Consider the following 14464-nt stretch of genomic DNA (forward strand, 5'->3'; position numbering starts at 1 on the left):
CCGCACCTTACCTGAAGCAGGAAGTAATATTATTCTTTTTTTTTTTTTTTAAATCAGCTGAGCAGCAAAGTCGAGCGAAAGATAAATAACACTACTGGCAAAACGGATCCACAAAATCAGAACGGTTTAACGTTATACTGTGAAGGCCTAATAACTTTGGAGACGCAGCGTTAGCTGTAACGCCTGTTTTGCTTTACATGCAACAGGTGCACAGAATCGTCATGTTTCCATTGGTCTTGCGTAGCTGTAGCGTTAGTTGAATAACTAATCCAAAGCATGAAGTAAAAAAAAACGTTTGTTTGAGTAAGTACGGTTAACTAGCACGGTTCTTAAAACACAGCTTTGCCTTTGTCGGGTGATAATATAACCCAATAAAACAACTTGTAACGATAAATGCTACCAGAGCTTCTCGAAATATTCAGCTAACGTTAGATAGCTAGCCAACGTCAGTGAGTCAGCTAGCTACTGTCAGTAGTACCATACTGTGCTATCTTGTTGTTAGCTAGTTAATAACGTAAACTGTTGCGATACATAAACTTATTGGCTAGCATAGCATTAGCATGTTGTTGGTTTTTTTTGCTTATTACAAGACTAAACGAGTTTATCACTTGAATAGTAAGACTCTCTTGTCGCTTAAGTTCAAAGTTATCAGTTCAACTACTTTTAAAGACGAAAACAAGTCTTACCGGTACGAAATTACACGAGTTGGATCTTGGACGACACAGTCGTCGGATGTGTCGCTTTAAAAACCTTTTGATGTCACGTGATGGGAGTGTGGGCGTGTTGACAACGTTCAACATGGCGTCTCACGGTAGTTGGCTGCTCTGTTTACGGACTCTATCGTTGAGCATCTTCTTTGACTGCACGTATTGCCATTTTCACCGTGTTCTCGGAAATGATGTCGATAGCTGTAAAAGTCTACGCTTGGGACAATATCTTTTTAAATGTTTTGTTTTAGCAAATCACGACAATGACAGGGTTTTGATTCCAGTTCGCTAGCTAACGTTACCTGTCTATCTCTATCTGGTAACATGCTAGCTAGCTAACAACACAAGCCTGCGAAGTGTTTACTTTTGTGAAACAATGTAGCTAACTAATCAAATTGTGAAACTGTCTTGGATCTGAACATTAACATGCATCGCTTGCGGTACGGTTTTGGAAGCATCTTTAATACCAGGGAAAAATAAAATAGATTCAATTGATACACATTTTTAACAGGGTTAGTGTACTGTTCTGTTCCCCCAAGGCCATATCTCCACGTTCCAGCGAGAGAAAATATCCCCTCTGTAATAAAGATTTGCATGCATCTATAATCACATTTGCGTAGTGGCATACAGTTGAGCAGACACGTTTTTAGGATTTCAATTTTGTTTTTTGTTTTTTTACACGGTCTGGAAAAACATTGGCATTACATAAAAACACATTTCATGCATGTCTATGTCATTTACGTGATAGAAGACATGAGCAGAATTTTGTATTTTTTATACCACACAAATTGCCAAATGCAGGCTACTGTGTAACTTGCTATTCAGGTAGGATACAATTTTGGAACTTTATTAATTTGTTCATAATCATTTGTTTTATCATTGTTGTTATTGCATGTCATTGTTATTAATGTAGGCCTATTTACTCATCTAAACCAGTTCTTTAAATATATAAAACGTGTTTTGTTTTATTCTGTTGAGACATTTTCGTTGGCTAAATTAAGTTTGATCAGTCTTTAATTGTGTGCTCTGTATTTCGTTTAAGATAGGCCTATAAGTAGGCTTTTGTAAAATAAATAGCATTAGCCTATTGCTGTCATTTGTTGGGTATGGTAGACACGAGTCGCTCTTGGTCATTTCTGAAATATAGCCTGTTCAAAACGTGTGAAGGTTTACATCCGTTTGTAAGCACACTGCCCAAATTACAGCCTTCCCGACTTTGAGTGCTTGTGATAAAACTTAATCCATAGCTAGTTTTTAAGGTGCTATTGATATCTGTAGATACATTATGCTCTTTAGTGTGGTAGCTTATTTTGAAATATTTAATTTATGTCTGTATAGACATGAGTAATATTTAGTGGATTTTTTATTTTTTTTTGTTGCCTAATTTGGCTAAATTATTTCAGTTTATCTACATCCCGCAGCAATGATCTAGTGTAACGGAAGAAGGCTGCCAGAAATGTGTTTTCACTCAAAAATACTGTTGGCTGCAACTGTGATTAAGCCGGTTAAAACAGTGTACATTTTGCATTTGTTGATTTATTTTAATGTGAGATGAAAGTAAAGGGCTGTATGTTTCTAGAACCATATCGCAATTGAGAATCGATTCACGTTTAGATGAAGTATTTGGCTGTTTTGGCTGCCAGGGCCAGTCTCTCTGAAAATAACATATGGTCCTTGGACCTTAAGGACTAACAGTAGGCTCCTTAAGAGTACATCTTGGTCTAAAATCTAGCTAGATAACTAGTTACCTCTCTACATTATTGTTGTGTAATGTAGTGTTCCTGATGATAATGACTGACTGAATGGGTGCAGCATATCAACATCACGACACAAGCACAACAATATGTTGTATCATTAAATATGCTGTGAGTGATCGTTCATATTTGGTCATTGCCTTAATGCTGTTCAAGTATCTTTGCAAAGAACCATGGATAGATGATGCCACTCAAGAACCTGCGAACTGCAAGGACATGATAGCTTGGGGTGAGTGGTTATGCATTTCAATGTATGTGGTATTTTGTGGGTAACATGAATTGTCTTTGGGTGACCCAAGGTCCTCCCGAAAAAAGTCAAGAGTTTAAATATTGTTTTTAAAACTGAATTGTTATGGTTGCTGATTAGGACACATCAATTTGAATATGTCCTTCATTTTCAAAATGAATACTGAAATACATAGGCTATACAGTGCATTCGGAAAGTATTCAGACCCATTGACTTTTTCCACATTTGGTTACGTTACAGCCTCATTCTAAAATTGCTTAAATTCATTTTCCCCTCAATCTACACACAGTACCCCATAATGACAAAGTGAATACAGGTTTTTTTTAAATTATTGCTAATTAAAAAATAAAAATAAAAACATACAAACAGAAATACCTTATTTTCATAACTATTCGGACCATTTGCTATGAGACTCGAAATTGAGCTCAGGTGCATCCTGTTTGCATTGATCATCCTTGAGATGTATCTACAACTTGATTGGAGTCCACCTGTGGTAAATTTAATTGATTGGACATGATTTGGAAAGGCACACACCACAGGTGACAGTGCATGTCAGAGCAAAAATTAAGCCATGAGGTCGAAGGAATTGTCCGTAGAGCTCCAAGACAGGATTGTGTCGAGGTACAGATCTGGGGAAGGGCACCAAAACATTTCTGCAGCATTGAAGGTCCCCAAGAACACAGTGCCCGCCATCATTCTTAAATGGAAGAAGGTTGGAACCACCAAGACTCTTCCTAGAGCTGGCCACTTGGCCAAAGTGAGAAATCGGGGGACCAAACTGGTCAGGGAGGTGACCAAGAATCCGATGGTCACTCTGACAGAGCTCCAGAGTTCCTCTGTGGAGATGGGAGAGCCTTCCAGAAGGACAACCAGCTCTGCAGCACTCCACCAATCAGGCCTTAATGGTAGAGTGGCCAGACGGAAGCCACTCCTCAGTAAAAAGGCACATGACAGCCCGCTTGGAGTTTGCCAAAAGGCACCTAAAGGACTCTCAGACCATGGGAAACAAGATTCTCTGGTCTGATGAAACCAAGATTGAACTCTTTGGCCTGAATGCCAAGTGTCACAGCTGGAGGAAACCTGGCACCATCCCTACGGTGAAGCATGGTGGCAGCATCATGCTGTGGGGATGTTTTTCAGTGGCAAGGACTGAGAGACTAGTCAGGATTGAGGGAAAGATGAACTGAGCAAAGTACAGAGAGATCCTTGATGAAAACCTGCTTCAAAGCACTCAGGACCTCAGACTGGGGCGAAGTTTCACCTTCAAATAGGACAACGACCCTAAGCATACAGCCATGACAACGCAGGAGTGGCTTCGGGACAAGTCTCTGAATGTCCTTGAGTGGCCCAGCCAAAGCCCGGACTTGAACCCAATCGAACATCTCTGGAGAGACCTGAAAATAGCTGCGGTGATGCTCCCCCATCCAACCTGACAAAGCTTGAGAGGATCTGCAGATAAGAATGGGAGAAACTCCCAAAATACTGGTGTGCCAAGCATAGCGTAATACCCAAGAAGACTCAAGGCTGTAATCGCTGCCAAAGGTGCTTCAACAAGGTACTGAATTACAGATCTGGGGAAGGGCACCAAAACATTTCTGCAGCATTGAAGGTCCCCAAGAACACAGTGCCCGCCATCATTCTTAAATGGAAGAAGGTTGGAACCACCAAGACTCTTCCTAGAGCTGGCCACTTGGCCAAAGTGAGAAATCGGGGGACCAAACTGGTCAGGGAGGTGACCAAGAATCCGATGGTCACTCTGACAGAGCTCCAGAGTTCCTCTGTGGAGATGGGAGAGCCTTCCAGAAGGACAACCAGCTCTGCAGCACTCCACCAATCAGGCCTTAATGGTAGAGTGGCCAGACGGAAGCCACTCCTCAGTAAAAAGGCACATGACAGCCCGCTTGGAGTTTGCCAAAAGGCACCTAAAGGACTCTCAGACCATGGGAAACAAGATTCTCTGGTCTGATGAAACCAAGATTGAACTCTTTGGCCTGAATGCCAAGTGTCACAGCTGGAGGAAACCTGGCACCATCCCTACGGTGAAGCATGGTGGCAGCATCATGCTGTGGGGATGTTTTTCAGTGGCAAGGACTGAGAGACTAGTCAGGATTGAGGGAAAGATGAACTGAGCAAAGTACAGAGAGATCCTTGATGAAAACCTGCTTCAAAGCACTCAGGACCTCAGACTGGGGCGAAGTTTCACCTTCAAATAGGACAACGACCCTAAGCATACAGCCATGACAACGCAGGAGTGGCTTCGGGACAAGTCTCTGAATGTCCTTGAGTGGCCCAGCCAAAGCCCGGACTTGAACCCAATCGAACATCTCTGGAGAGACCTGAAAATAGCTGCGGTGATGCTCCCCCATCCAACCTGACAAAGCTTGAGAGGATCTGCAGATAAGAATGGGAGAAACTCCCAAAATACTGGTGTGCCAAGCATAGCGTAATACCCAAGAAGACTCAAGGCTGTAATCGCTGCCAAAGGTGCTTCAACAAGGTACTGAATAAAGGGTCTGAATACTTATGTAAATGTGATGTTTAAAAAAATATATATAAATCAGCAAAAAATGTCTAAACCTGTTTTTGCTTCATCATTTTGGGTTATTGTGTGTAGATTTGAGAGAAAAAAACAATTCAATGCATTTTAGAATAAGGCTGTAACGTTACAAAATGTGGAAAAAGGCAAGGGGTCTGAATATTTTCCGAAAACACTGTATATAAAATACAGTGCCTTGCGAAAGTATTCGGCCCCCTTGAACTTTGCGACCTTTTGCCATATTTCAGGCTTCAAACATAAAGATATACAACTGTATTTTTTTGTGAAGAATCAACAAGTGGGACACAATCATGAAGTGAAACGACATTTATTGGATATTTCTAACTTTTTTAACAAATCAAAAACTGAAAAATTGGGCGTGCAAAATTATTCAGCCCCCTTAAGTTAATACTTTGTAGCGCCACCTTTTGCTGCGATTACAGCTGTAAGTCGCTTGGGGTATGTCTCTATCAGTTTTGCACATCGAGAGACTGTCATTTTTTCCCATTCCTCCTTGCAAAACAGCTCGAGCTCAGTGAGGTTGGAAGGAGAGCATTTGTGAACAGCAGTTTTCAGTTCTTTCCACAGATTCGATTGGATTCAGGTCTGGACTTTGACTTGGCCATTCTAACACCTGGATATGTTTATTTTTGAACCATTCCATTGTAGATTTTGCTTTATGTTTTGGATCATTGTCTTGTTGGAAGACAAATCTCCGTCCCAGTCTCAGGTCTTTTGCAGACTCCATCAGGTTTTCTTCCAGAATGGTCCTGTATTTGGCTCCATCCATCTTCCCATCAATTTTAACCATCTTCCCTGTCCCTGCTGAAGAAAAGCAGGCCCAAACCATGATGCTGCCACCACCATGTTTGACAGTGGGGATGGTGTGTTCAGCTGTGTTGCTTTTACGCCAAACATAACGTTTTGCATTGTTGCCAAAAAGTTCAATTTTGGTTTCATCTGACCAGAGCACCTTCTTCCACATGTTTGGTGTGTCTCCCAGGTGGCTTGTGGCAAATTTTAAACAACACTTTTTATGGATATCTTTAAGAAATGGCTTTCTTCTTGCCACTCTTCCATAAAGGCCAGATTTGTGCAATATACGACTGATTGTTGTCCTATGGACAGAGTCTCCCACCTCAGCTGTAGATCTCTGCAGTTCATCCAGAGTGATCATGGGCCTCTTGGCTGCATCTCTGATCAGTCTTCTCCTTGTATGAGCTGAAAGTTTAGAGGGACGGCCAGGTCTTGGTAGATTTGCAGTGGTCTGATACTCCTTCCATTTCAATATTATCGCGTGCACAGTGCTCCTTGGGATGTTTAAAGCTTGGGAAATATTTTTGTATCCCAATCCGGCTTTAAACTTCTTCACAACAGTATCTCGGACCTGCCTGGTGTGTTCCTTGTTCTTCATGATGCTCTCTGCGCTTTTAACGGACCTCTGAGACTATCACAGTGCAGGTGCATTTATACAGAGACTTGATTACACACAGGTGGATTGTATTTATCATCATTAGTCATTTAGGTCAACATTGGATCATTCAGAGATCCTCACTGAACTTCTGGAGAGAGTTTGCTGCACTGAAAGTAAAGGGGCTGAATAATTTTGCACGCCCAATTTTTCAGTTTTTGATTTGTTAAAAAAGTTTGAAATATCCAATAAATGTCGTTCCACTTCATGATTGTGTCCCACTTGTTGTTGATTCTTCACAAAAAAAATACAGTTTTATATCTTTATGTTTGAAGCCTGAAATGTGGCAAAAGGTCGCAAAGTTCAAGGGGGCCGAATACTTTCGCAAGGCACTGTATATATAATATATGACAGCTCTGAATCTGTGTCTGTGTGTAAGTACCCAAACTCACAATCAATCGACACGTTTTTCCTGTGTGCGTATGTGTTTTTTTTGTGTTGATTTAGCCTGGCCTATCTGTTTTTTTTAGTGGAATGCCTACCTGCTCCGAATGTCAGCTGCCGCTTGTCCAACGGGACAGAGTTTCGGTTCAGCGGAGAGGAAGTGGGCTTCAACCAGAGCATCCCCTGCAGGAATGTGTATGTATCTGTATCACCAGACTTTCGGGAATGTGAAAATGTTGAATACTTATAAGGGCACAACATAGCAAAACGTTTTGCAACGGAAAATCGAAACAAACATTTCTTATTGGACATGTTCGGGTGTATTCATTAGTGCACACCGTAGAAAAAAATGTATATTGGGAAAAGTCAGGTAGGTCCCTCCCCGTTTTGTTTGCTTTCATTTTGTTCCAAGTGAATACACACCAGATAGTACCTTCCCGTTTCATGCCTATTGAATATGACCCTGAAAGTATTTTTTTATTGATATTGATTAGCCTAAATAATACCCCATCATATGTAATGTCTACACTTGTAAAGCATTAGTGAACTGCTTCAAACTAAAATGTGATTTCTTTGCAGGAGTGGTTACTCCTACAAAATAGCAGTGGCCTTGTCCCTCTTCCTGGGGTGGTTAGGTGCTGATCGTTTCTACCTGGGATACCCAGCTTTAGGTAGGCCTATAGTCCTATAACTCAACTCTGAACCTCGAAGCCAGTTCCACTGCATTTTTCCATTGTTCCCCTTTAATCAGGGACTGATTTAGACCTGGGACATCAGGTGGGTGCAATTAAATATCAGATAGAACAGAAAACAGCAAGCTCCAGACCTCTTAGGGTAAGATTTGAATAACCCTGGTTTACAGTATGACCTTTGACTTATCATTGCTGTAAAGCAGAGTTCTCCAAACCTGTTCCTGGAGAGATACCCTCCTGTAGGTTTACACTCCAACCCCAGTTGTAACTAACCCGGTTCAGCTTATCAACCAGGTAATTACTAGAATCAGTTGTGGTTGATTAGGGTTGGAGTGAAAACCTACAGGACGGTAGCTCTCCAGGAACAGGGTTGGAGAGCCCTGCTGTAAAGTTCAGGACGAGTATTGGTGTGCTATGTATCTATTATATATTCCATTCAAGTATTTGCAAGGCTTATTTGCTTTAAAAATGCATCCAAGATTCTTCACATTTCAGGGGCTTTTTTGTTTTCCTGTGGACGGGCATGAGCAAGCTTTAGAGGCTGCACTTAGCAGCGCGTGGTTTGGCATGGTTAGCGTGGGCATCGCCATGGAACAGTTGCGTATTAAGCTGGCAAGATGGGCAGTGGTTTTGTAGAGCAGACACCTGATGGCCATTGTTTTAAAAATCAACAAAGCTACCTACGTAACCCCCCCCCCCCCCCAATAGAGAAATGTACATTGTTGTTAATAATGATTTGGGTTAATTGTGTTTTAATCACAAGAGTTGCCGTTTCCAGAATTTGCCTGCAATTTAAGATTCTCATCGTTTAGTTGTGTGCGTGCGTGTGGAAGATGTGGGGCTAGCGAGCACCAGTAGCCTTTGCCCAGTGATGTCACCCGCCCTAAGATATGGGTAGTGTAGTGATTTGACTGTTGTAGGCTAGTGACATTTGAATGTTGAGAGGAGAATGTGTCTAGTTGAATGACTGCCCTTGCTCTGGGTTTTCATGCATCCAATTCACACTCTCAGTGCACAGTTAAAGCACGACCTGCGGCTGCACACATTCATACTCCACTTCACTGCCCCTCTCACCGATAAAGACCTGTTGTTCCCAATCCTCCATTGTTTTGGAAACAAAGTTGACTTAGCACCATTTCTCTCTGAAAGCAAAGCAGGCAGCAAAAAAACACACGTGCACACATTCACCCTCTCCACTCAGACACATATTCACCCAGCACTGAAAGCGTTCCAAATCGTTCACCTTCGCCTCGCAAGTTAATTTCCCATTCAGCGCCACACGGGCAAAGTTGGAACGGAACACGGGGGATAAACTGAAACGTTGCCCAGTCGCCTGGATGGGAGAGTTTTCATGTAAACAACGAAGCGTTGCTCACACAATAGGTAGCAAATTATGATTAGGGGCCAGGCAGGATTTTATTTATGCCTACTTTAAAGAGACATGGTGTGCCCCTTTAAGCTTCATCCCACATTGACTATGTCTCCCCCTTTCATTCTCTATCTCTCTCTGCTTCTCTCTTTCTCTCTCTCTAGGGCTGCTCAAGTTCTGCACTGTGGGCTTCTGTGGGATTGGGAGCTTGGTGGATTTCATGTTGATCTCAATGCAGGCAAGTGGCATTCAGGGAACAGCTGTGGAACACAGAGCTGCTAAGTAATCCCTCTATCTTTTGGTTATGTGTGTGAAAATCCATGGTCTTCTCACAGTGACATTGAAAGTAAATGTTTATGCATCCAATGTGGTGATGACAAGGGTGTGTTAGGTCAGTGATCCCTAATTGTGGGTAGAAGCTGGTTCCTTTTGGGTCACAGCAGATGACTACATTGGTTGGTCACAAGAAACATTAAAAGGCTTGTTGGGTCACACTGCAGAAGTTAGGAAACCACTGTGATGTTATCAGTATGATAATTGTATGTTTTACAAAGCTATTTCTACGATTTCAAAAGACGTTTCTCAATTTGAGCGCACCCCCGTGAATAAACAGTCGCTCTCTTCCACTAAAGGCTCGCACACGTCGCACCGAATGTGGGATGTAGCGTTTGTCTGCCGATAGTTCAGCGCGCTGGTGTGTCTGAACCCTAACAGTGATGGTAATCAAACGAGTGGAGCAAAGTTGGTCTTTACAGAACAGCCTGGGCTTTGATGCAATGGTCACGCAACACACACACACACACACACACACACACTAATCAGAGCAGGCCACGTAACACTGAACAGAAGCATAGCCAAGCCAGTCAGGAAGATGCTGTGTGTGTGTGTGTCTGTTTGTATTCAGAAGAGCACCTGTGTCTGTGTGTCCCTCTGCTCAGCACTAACCTCTCTATGAATGGGGGTTAATGAGACTGTGATGTGTTTTCGCAAAGGGGCTTCTCTAGCCCCATCCCCTCCTCGTCTCCCAGGACCCCCCTAACTCCCCCATTTATGGCCCCCGAGCCTGACAAAGAGAGGCCAGTCCATTTGTCATCCTGTTAGGGCCTCAGCTCACCCCTCTTTACCTTCGCCGTCTCCATTAAGGAACTAGTGTTTGCAGGATGCCATACATGGTTCGTGTTCACTAGGAACCAAATGGAAGCAAGTCGGCCAAAACGGGGAGGGACTACTTGAATTATTTCCGCTTTCTGTTGCAAACTTTTGCTACGGTATACACTTAGGGTTGTGAATAAGGCCACATGGATAGAGCAAGCCTTTAGCTTTAACTGGTTGTCAACATGGCCAGATTTTATAGGACGAAATTCACACTTATTTGTTTGGTTTGTTCATTCGTTTCCCGTGTTGAATGAAACCTATGTCCTTATCCTTAATTGTTTTTTTACCGTATAGAATAGTAGTGGTGTGTCATTTTAGAACTGTGCATCATAATTGCGATTTTTCCAGAATTTTACCAAAACAGTTCCCTGTATCACATCTGAGACAAAAACACAAACCGTGATAGAGAAACAGTATACCCTTTCTCTCTCTAGTTACCTCTTTTTCTCGTCCTCCCCAGTTCTCCTCCACATCCTACTGTGGATGCAGGCCTTTATAAAGTCGCTATTTCCTTAGAAAGGGGCGTTGGCGTGCGTTCGGCCACTTTGATTAAGCGAGGCGACGGGCGCACTGTTTATTGTTCTCCTAATTTCTTATTGAAGGCCCTAAGAGAGCAATGCTTTTAAGCGGCTTCGGCTGTCTCACACAGCAAAACACTTACATTCTCAATTAGCTGTATAGGCTGTGGCCAGGTTCTCTCGTTCTCCACCTTTTTAAAGAGTGACAATTTTGATAAAGAGTTCCGCGTCCCCGGAGAGCCCATTTAGACGTCACGCTAAAGCCCCATATTTTAACGGCTAACTACCTCGACTAAAAGCAACGTCGGAGCGGGCAAATGCATCTTTGAGAACTAATGAGTAAACACCTGGGACGTGATAATTTATATTCATTGATTATGTCTGGATGGGACTGGGGGAGAGGAGGAAGCTGTACGTGGTTGGTTTGGGACCTCTCTCTCTGAAGACAGAGGTCCACGCCAGATGAATTATGTCTGATAACTTTCCAATTTGCAAACTAGGTAGAGCAGAGATGGACACAGGTGATAAATAGATGGGACGTGGATTGCTGGAGCAGTGTGTTTTTTAAATGGGTATCAGACAGGGATTCAAGCAAGTGAAGGTCTTGGATTTCCATGTAGAGCCTTCTGAGGTGTGTTTGGTTTGTACAGCAGAGAGTCTTGGATTGAGGGAGTTGACACTTGACATGGACATTTTCAGTCCATTTCTAAATCTGGCAGTCTGATTTAACACTTCAGAAAGCCTCTATCTGGCCAAAGTCCCTTAAAAGGCTGGAATGCCTCGCCAATGTTGATCTACTTGGATACAACACACTCTAGTCAACAAACAAATTATCAGAGGGTTAACCAGTAGCCCAGCTGTAGCTGGACTCAGCTTCTGCTCCCTTTACACACTCATGTGTGTGTAAGTTCACTAGTCCCACTCCGCTGCGATTGCTGAGTACCAAATCAGAAGTGTATTATCTGCTGGACCCAGGTTTTCACCGTGTGTAACCTGATGTCTTTCCTCTGTTCCTTCCTTTTAGATAGTGGGTCCATCGGATAAGTCTGACTACATAGTGGACTACTACGGTGCCAGACTCACACGCCTCTCCATCACCAACGACACCTATAGAAGAACCCAGATCTCACCCTGAGGGTGGGTACACGAGTATAGCATGTTAGACACGCCGCACCGGGGTACACGGGTGAATCTCAAGTCTATAGCATGTTAGTTAGAGACAACAGTCATTCGCTGTGTAATTGTGGAAACCCAGAACAAACATGTAATGTAACTGCATCCGCTACCATTTACATGTTATGAAGTCTGTCCACGAGAGATGAGCCACTTTATAACAGTTTGCACGTCTTTTCACCTAACGGTGTACATACACGACATTGTTCGTCGAACATCTCATTCTAAAATCATGAGTTGGTCCCCCTTTTGCTGCAATAGCAGCCCTCACTCTTCTGGGAAGGCTTTTCACTAGATGTTGGAACATTGCTGCGGGGACTTGCTTCCATTCAGCCACAAGAGCATTAGTGAGGTCGGGCACTGTTGTTGGGGCGATTAGGCCTGGCTCGCAGTCGGCATTCCAATTCATCCCAAAGGTATTCGATGGGGTTGAGGTCAGGGTTTTCTGCAGGCCAGTCAAGATTTTCCACACCGATCGCGACAAACCATTTCTGTATGGACCTTGCTTTTTGCACGGAGGCATTGTCCTGCTGAAACAGGAAAGGGCGAGATATCATGGCTGTGTGTTCAATTTGATACACCTGTCAGCAACGTGGTGTGGCTGGAATAGAAGATTTCACTAATTTGAAGGGGTGTCCACATACTTTTGTATATATTGTCATTTTGAATGTCCACTTATTACATCTGCATGACATTCTTATTACAGCTGTATGACATTCAAAATTATATGTACATGAGCCCACACTGTACAGTCTGCTAGGCATCACATGAGAATTTAACACTGACTCTATCAAATATATAAGTTCAACAACAAAATACTGCATGCAACCTCTTTTCTGTCGTTTCAGGGCGAAAGTGAAAAACAACAACATGCTGTCTGAATGCTGTCGTTTTAAATTATGCCCCTCTTTTGGCATCCGATTTTTCACCCGACCAGCACATACAAACTATTCCGAGTCCACTTCTCCTGTCTGCATGTACCCCCAATGTCAGGAGTAGAGCCTGTGAAGCGAGACTTCGTCTCTCCTTGCTTCTTTGTCCTTCATTCCTTGTCTTCTCAAAATGCATTTGAACAATTGGATACCACGAAATTGGGGAGAAAAGGGGGTAAAATAAAAAAATAAAAAATGCATTTGAACATCAAATCTGAGGAGATGAGGATACAAGGAAAGACTTGAGATTCACCCGTGGACACGAGCTCAGGTCCCGGAGGGTTACAGTACAGGCTTTTGTTCCAACACAACATTAACCACACCGTGTAGCTCTCCAGTACCAGTGGGTTGATGACCACCACCATAGCGCTTCAAGTCATCGTTGTTATACTCCTATGAGAATCTAGAATCTGCAAACATAATGTCATCTGTGGTTTTTGAGTATGTCTGGCAGCAAGGGAACTAATTGTACCGTATGACTGTCTTTTTGCTTTCATTTTGTCATTTGAGATTTTTGTAAATAAAGTGATCATTTAATGAACAAAGCCGCCTTTTGTAAATGACGTTATCCCGCCATTAAAATTACTTTCGTAAAGGAACACACTCCGCTCCTATGCCCTCAAAACAGTCCTCACAACGAACCCCCTCCACAGCAAGCAACCTCCCGCTGCAACACAACTCTGGCTATAACAAATCGATGAACCGCTGTATTCACCGTAGTGGTGTCGGATATCCATACTGATACCACATCTAGAATATCCAGCTCGCCCACCTACTGTACAACACATTCTCCCCATCACTTTCTGTTGCACTGTGTAGATTAGGAGTGTCACACCCATATATTTTAAAGATGGCTTTCAGGCTCATGTAGCTCATCTATCAGGCCAGTGAGAGTACACCCGGGTCCCCCATCGCGCAAACGCACAGCAGGGCAGCACACCCCAGACCTCAGCAGAAAGCTGAGATGGCTCTGCCTTGTGACTTTTCCCAAGCATCCCTGCTGCAGCCTTTGTAATAAAGATGACAGTAGGGATACTTCAGGGGGAGAAGATCTGTCTTCATCTGCAGGGTGGATGCTGAGACCTAGCGTGTCATTTCCCTGACCTCTGAAATCCCTGCAGGATGGATGGTCACACACAGTTCTTCCAATGGGCTCAACGTTGGCCATTGAACTGCTGATAGGGTACTCCGTGTCGGATTGAACAGCAAGTTTCAACATAACTGGTTTTCGAGCTAGACAATATATCTTTTTCACTTCCGTGGACTAAAGATGAGAGGCAAAGAAGACAAAGAGGGATAAGAGAGCGATAGATCTGGAAACACTCGAATCCAGTCAGGCCATCCTGTACCCTCAATAGTTTGATTTTGGTCGGAACAGCCGGCTTGTACCGCCTTTCAATGAAAACGAGGTGGATGTATATTTTACTCTGTTTGAGCGGATTGCCACATTCCTAAAATGGCTGCGAGATATTTGGTCACTGCTCCTCCAAAGTGTTCTTGTGGGAAAGGCTCAGAAAGTGTACGCC

At 43.1% G+C, this 14464-nt stretch overlaps 2 protein-coding genes across 23 annotated transcripts in view; one reads left to right on the top strand and one right to left on the bottom strand.

The window, feature by feature from the left end:
* The window catches only part of LOC110522973 (PATJ crumbs cell polarity complex component), a 237273-nt gene extending 236241 nt beyond the window's left edge, over positions 1-1032 (bottom strand). For 18 of the 20 annotated variants that reach the window (XM_090235254.1, XM_090235251.1, XM_036977876.2 and 15 more), the window contains exon 1: positions 687-1032. The gene's annotated coding sequence lies outside the window, so the exon portion shown is untranslated. Of the gene's footprint in view, positions 1-11; positions 490-686 lie in introns of those variants that run through there. The other 2 variants (XM_036977871.2, XM_090235265.1) reach the window with 1 other exon arrangement.
* LOC110524077 (TM2 domain-containing protein 1) lies at positions 21-13483 on the top strand. Of its 3 annotated transcripts, none has more exons than XR_016496164.1 (6): positions 34-2690; positions 7186-7294; positions 7679-7770; positions 9325-9398; positions 11862-11970; positions 12855-13483. XR_016496164.1 is itself a non-coding variant. In XM_090235269.1 (6 exons), the coding sequence occupies exons 1-6, from the start codon at positions 733-735 to the stop codon at positions 11966-11968; spliced, it is 678 nt and encodes a 225-aa protein (XP_090091395.1). In that variant the 5' UTR covers positions 601-732; the 3' UTR covers positions 11969-13477. The 3 variants fall into 3 exon arrangements, 2 of the variants coding, with proteins under 2 accessions (XP_090091394.1, XP_090091395.1); XM_090235269.1 differs by having other exon boundaries at positions 601-951; positions 2618-2690; positions 11858-13477; XM_090235268.1 differs by having other exon boundaries at positions 21-2690; positions 11862-13483.
* Positions 13484-14464: the final 981 nt, after the last annotated feature.

The sequence above is a fragment of the Oncorhynchus mykiss genome, chromosome 5, assembly GCF_057628025.1.
Source record: "Oncorhynchus mykiss isolate SJ-2025 chromosome 5, ASM5762802v1, whole genome shotgun sequence".
NCBI classification, from domain to species: Eukaryota; Metazoa; Chordata; class Actinopteri; order Salmoniformes; family Salmonidae; genus Oncorhynchus; species Oncorhynchus mykiss.